Genomic DNA, 6,301 nt, shown 5'->3' with positions numbered 1-6,301 from the left:
TATTGATTTATTCTTTTATGCCAAAAATCATTAGAATATTAAGTAAAGAATAATTCATGTTCCATGAAGATATTTTGTAAATTTACTACCGTAAATATATCAAAACTGTTTTTGATTAGTAATATGCATTGCAAATAACTTCATTTGGACAACTTTAAAGGCGATTTTCTAAATATATTTTTTGCACCCTCAGATTTTTAAATAGTTGTATCTCGGCCAAATATTGTCCTATCATAACAAACCATACATCAACGGAAAGCTTATTTATTCAGCTGATGTATAAATCTCACTTTCAAAAATTGACCCTTATGACTAGATTTGTTTATTAACCATTAATCAACCATTAATCAATAAATGTTTGTTCCGAACATGCTATTGTCGAACTAAGTTACTCTCTTCGCTCAAATATGACACTGTGAAGGACGATTTATTTATTTATTGAAATGCATTGAAACTTTTAACTTCCACGCCCAGCATACCACAATAATCTTCCAGGAATTTTTATACTCTCCACGTAACCGCGAAAACAGTTTCTTTCCTCAAAGCGTACTGACAAAAAAACAAAAAAAACAACAAAGCGTCCTGACCAAGCCCCGCCTTTTAAGAGCGTGCGAACTCCTTCCAGCCAATCACACAAAGAGGCGTGACCACATTAACCAATCATTTACCGCAGCGGCTCATTCACGTCATGACGCAATTAGTTTTGCGACGCGTCCCCACTGACACTTCACAAGACAACAGAGCAGTAAACTGCATTAGCAAGGTCGAAAGTAGGACAATATCGTAGACTTTGTACTTTATGCTCGTCCAAAGGCCTTGTTTTCCTGACCACGGGCTCTTGCCTTTTGGTAACATCACGGGTCAATAGCAGCAGAGTGCTTTGCACGTCCTCAGCGGTATTTTCGTGCTTGCAGTGGTAGCATTTAGCTTGTTTAGCAGTCATCATGGCTATGGTGGGGCTGAGGGCTTCTTACCACAGAATCCTCGGCAGGATCGAGCATATGCTGCCGGCTAAACTGAGACCTGTTTATAACCACCCTGCAGGTAACACAAATGCTGTTAGCGTGACAGTTTATTTGACACTGATACTGATCCTGTTAACCTCTTGAGGTGGCAGCATACACTGAAGTGACGGTGCAGCCATAGAGTCTACTACCTGAGAAGGTGTTTTTGTCTCATTGTTTAAGGTCAAAAACGGAGTGACTCCAGTGCTTTAAAATAAAGGTAATAATAAACTTGGTGCACGAATAGATCAGAATCAGTCTCCTTAGACGCATAGCCTAGAATGGAATTGAGGTTTTAGATAGAAAATGATTTATGAAGGTGCTTGGCGTGTAACTAATATGGTATTGAATTATAGCCACTGTATAATATGTAGAAGTTTATGATTATTATTATTTGTATTTATTTATTTGTGTATTGTTGACACTGGTCTGCAGTTCTGGCCTTGCCATACTTGCTTTTGTGTTTTTGGCACTTTCAATGATTTTGAAATTCTTTTTAAAAATGTATTTACACATCACAAGTGAGAATTAACACTGTTTTTTTTTTTTTTTCTTCAATTTTATCAATTGGTCAGTGAAAGGATGTGCCTAAACTTGTTTAATTAAATGTTTAAACAATTTTTTTGTATGTTCAAATTTTGGGACATGACTAATGCTTGTAAAGTCTTGATTTGTATGATTCTAGTTTTCCAACTAGTATTACTAAGTGTTAGTATTATATATTTATGATTTTAAACAATAATCCATTGTAAAATATTTTAATTGTACATGTAATGAAAGAGAGTGTAAAACAAAACAAACAAAAAAAGGTCACCAAAGTGTACTGTATTTGTGGAAAGTGCCCTTGAGAAACAGAAATCGTTCTCTAATATTTCTGTTACTGAATAACTGAAAATATTTTCTGTTCTAATAATCTCACATGAGTTCTCTAAAGGGAGTTAAAGTATTTATAGTTCTAGTCATTGGTGGTAGAATAAATAGTGATCAAATTGTATGCGTGTTGATAAGCAGAGGTTGACTGACAGGAATCATATTAAGCACTAGAGATGACTGATCTTTTATTCAATGATATTAAAATGGGTATTTTGTCATTTTTTTTATTTTCTAAAACAAACCTGTTGTATTGAGTAGATCACTGATGGCTGGACCTATACTAAAGCTGATCGGTGCAATTAGTCTTATTGAATATTTAAACATTGATTGTTTACAGATAATAATCCATAATTGATTAAACATTTGTACCATCAGCCATTGTATATTGTATTTCTTATTGAAAATCAATTAAGGTCTGTGCTTTTTGGCATGGTCTGGTGAACATATTCACAACGCAGAGCCATCAGCTCACAGACATTCTGGTTCAAATCTGTGTACTTCAGTGCTGTAAAAAATTTTATTTACATTTACCTTCATATTTTAGAAAGATATTATACATATTTGTTATGAAAACACAACCACAAAGTGTACTGGCAAGAACAAGTATTTAGTGTAAAAACATGTAAAAATTATCTTCTGTGTCAGTACTTTTTTTTTTTTTTTTTTTTACTGTTTTGTGTTGAAACACTTGATTGCTGTCACAATTACACACATTTCATCTGTTAAACATGAGTTTAACTGTATTGAGTTTAACTCTTTTTGTTTAGGTCCAAAGACTGTTTTCTTCTGGGCACCAATGTTTAAATGGGTAAGATTAATAACACACAGGATCTGGATGTTCTTTGGATTAATTGATTATTTATTTATATATATATATATATATATATATATATATATATATATATATATATATATATATATAGATGGATAATTGTTTCATTTCTGATTTCACACAGGGTCTGGTCATGGCTGGCTTAGCGGACATGACACGTCCAGCAGAGAAACTCAGTACCTCCCAATCTGCTGTGTTGACAGCCACAGGTATATCTCACACAGTAACCAATTATTTAAAAAAACAATTCAAAGATCCCAATCTCCCTCACTCTCTGTTTTTCAGGTCTTATTTGGTCCAGGTATTCCTTGGTTATTATACCCAAGAACTGGAATCTCTTTGCTGTAAACTTCTTTGTTGGAGGTTCAGGAGGATCACAGCTCTACAGAATATGGAAGTGAGTTCTCTCACTAACCTACACAATACATGCTATAAAATCACTTAAATGGGGAAACGGGCAAAAGGTGAATGCTCTTGATTTTAGACTTTTGTCCAGTTTCCAAACAAACCTTGAGCTGATGCAAACAGTCTGGCAGTGAAGTGCATCAAGTCTTGCATAAAAGCTGCATGTGATTCATTTCTGGATCCGTCAATGGCTGTGACAAAAAAGTGAAACTTAAAGTCAACATGATTTTTTTATTATTATTATAAATGATATGTGCATATAATTTTTTATTTTATTTATTGCCCTCGAAATAATATTCAATCAAAATAACCTTTCCTCCCCCTTGCACTGACACCTCTTCTCTTCTCTGACGACGTGTTCACATGTTGCGAGGGCAGGACAATAACATCTCCCCTCCAGCAATGTGTCACTCAAATGAAATCGCAGCAATAGCAAATAACAATGATCCAATCAATTCCTGCTGGACCAAATTAAATCCTGGTCTACAGTAATTTTTTCCTAATTCAAGAAGCCGTTTCGCTTGGATATACATCACAATAGGGTGGAAAAGAGGAACTTCTATTTCATGCCAAGTAGGAAACAGGGGCACCAGCTATGTAGATGTATATAATAAAAGAGCTCATTAAAAGGAAACAGCTGCATAGTCTAATTAAATGTTACCTAAAATGGTGTATTTATGCATTGTTTTCCCTCTTGAAATGTACTTATTTTGGATTATTATTGAAGTTTTTTTGCACCCAGAATACTCATAATTTTATTTCTCATGACCATTTTCCACCCTCTCTCTAAATAAAACGGTACACTCTTAAAAATAAAGGTTCTTCACAGCGAAGCCATAGAAGAACCATTTTTGGTTCCACAAGGAACCATTCAGTTTAAGGTTCTTACCTTTTTATAATCTGAAGAAGCTTCTTTCGCCACAAAGAACCTTTTGGGAAACAGAAAGGTTCTTCAGATATTGAAGGTTCTTTATGGAACCATTTAGACAAAAAGGTTATTCTATGGCATCGTGAAGCACCTTTATTTTTAAGAGAGTATATGCTTTATTGCTGTTGTGCCAACCTTTTCACATTTTATCTGCTGTGACCTCAGCTTACTTTTGCTTATCTACACTTTAACAAGACTGGTAGCAATAAAGCAGACCGGGTCTTCCAGCATATTGTGTAATTTAGGTGTGTGACCAAGTTGGGGGATGTTCAATATATGAGCTCTTTATTCCCCACAGGTATAACCAGGAACAGAAGGCAAAGGAGAAAGAAGCTCAGGTTTGATACCAGAGCTGTGTAAAGTGCATCCAGAGGACCGAAAGGGACTCTCCTCGCCTGGTACCCCAGAAACTTCCCCTCCATCATCAGTCATCCAGTAGAGCCTCCACATACTTTCTTCATGAACAGAGATCATCTGATTCTTTTAGAGCTCAGGTCACTGTCTCGTGCCACTTGTACCTATAGCAAAAAATAATATGGTTGTTAATAACGCACAAAATGTTACATATTCATATTAGTATGATTGCACAATCTTTAAAAGGCTTGTTTCAAATGCATCTTGATAAAGTTACAGTTTTCCATCCAATATACTTGAGTTACCATCATAATTCGTACCTTACTTCACTCAGCTTCTGTCATACTGTTATCAGAATGTCTCCAAATAAATTTGAGAAAAGTCTCCTTCATTATATGTATTTCTTAGGAAATATTTACTAAACAACTGTAATACTTTTTTTGTTTATTTTTACATATCCATAACATGAAATTGTTTGTCAAAACCCATACATTACAAAATATGCACTGAACTGTACTGTAATATTGGAAATTTGATTAACATCAAAATAAAGTAATATTAAAATCAAATTTACTAAAAGTGTCTTGCACTGATAATTAAGGGTACGGTTCATCTATGCATTAATCACCTTTATCCAGCATTATACAAAAATGTTATTATTTAAAACAATTAAGGAGTATCATACTACCATATTACTCACACAATTTCTACTGTTTATTCTACTCATAGTATGCATTTTTTGTACACTGCACCAGAATGTGCATTGTACAACCCGAGCACATGTATCCCACAATGCAATGCACACAACTTGACCTGTTTCCAGTGAGACATATGAGGTGGTGTTATCAGCTGTGATTTTTAACACCTCATTATTTTTGACTCATTATCAGACAGCCAAAATTATTATGACAACTAAAAATCACTCTTAAATTATATAGTGAGGTCACATTTGACAATGTAACATAATACTGTTTGAAATTTTTACTGTTGTATTATGATGTTGCAAATATTATTTATAAACTAAAATAGTATATACTAAGCAGTAGTATACTACTCTCCCTCTTAGCCTACTGTATATGTTTTTTGTGACAGTACACTGCTGGCCCCTTGTGGTTCTACAAGAAACTGCATTCAGTAGAATGAGATGTGAATGAAAATGCAGAAGCTGTGATCCACATACAACAGATTTCTGGGAACCATTTTGGCCCTGAAAGGGGCTTCATCCACAAGGTGAAACAATGCTTCGCTTACAGGTTGTTTACACATATAACATTGGTTGAAAAATTCCTGACTATATTTCTCACTAGTTTGAATGCCTGTGGTAAACATAAATAATAAGCAGCTGCTACAGGACTGTAATAAAATAATTCTACAACATTACTCATCATGTAAACAAAAGACTGTGATGTCTGGATTGGCGCCAAATCTGAAGGTCTCATGTGGAGATGTAGGCTGATATATTTTTGAGTGAGACCCAAAATGACTAATCTTGTGAATGCGGTGTCCAATCTTAACAAAACGTGGAACACATGCATAACAAGATAGTCTGAAGAAACATGCCAAATCTCACAAATTTCTGATGCTCGGGGTATGTTGATATGATCTTTTCAGCAAAGTTATGTATGTAAAAAAAGTCCCTTGGCACACGAGGCTAAATCGTCCTTCACAAAGCTTGTGGCTTATTTTATAACACCTGCGAATGTCACCTATTAAAAGTCAAAAAAATGTTGTTAGTATGAAGTACAGTTTTATATATTTTAATTTATTTTTATAATTAATAATAACATTTTCAAATTCACATAGTTTATTATTCTTACCTTTGTCCAGTCGTCCTGCTCCAAAACAAAATCAGTAAAAAGTATTGTTTTTTTTACTTTTGCCCCCTTTTTTTAAATTAATCTTTCA

General features: G+C 34.3%; 1 protein-coding gene across 1 annotated transcript; it reads left to right on the top strand.

Moving 5' to 3' along the window:
* Positions 1-702: 702 nt before the first annotated feature.
* mpc2b (mitochondrial pyruvate carrier 2b) lies at positions 703-4,965 on the top strand. The gene is made up of 5 exons (XM_058787150.1): positions 703-1,044; positions 2,645-2,685; positions 2,834-2,918; positions 2,995-3,106; positions 4,341-4,965. The coding sequence occupies exons 1-5, from the start codon at positions 945-947 to the stop codon at positions 4,384-4,386; spliced, it is 384 nt and encodes a 127-aa protein (XP_058643133.1). The 5' UTR covers positions 703-944; the 3' UTR covers positions 4,387-4,965.
* The last annotated feature ends 1,336 nt before the right edge of the window (positions 4,966-6,301 follow it).

The sequence above is a fragment of the Onychostoma macrolepis genome, chromosome 09 (genome assembly GCF_012432095.1).
Source record: "Onychostoma macrolepis isolate SWU-2019 chromosome 09, ASM1243209v1, whole genome shotgun sequence".
Lineage (NCBI taxonomy): Eukaryota > Metazoa > Chordata > Actinopteri > Cypriniformes > Cyprinidae > Onychostoma > Onychostoma macrolepis.
Note: the sequence above shows the minus strand (reverse complement) of the source record. Positions and strands in the feature narration are given on the sequence as shown.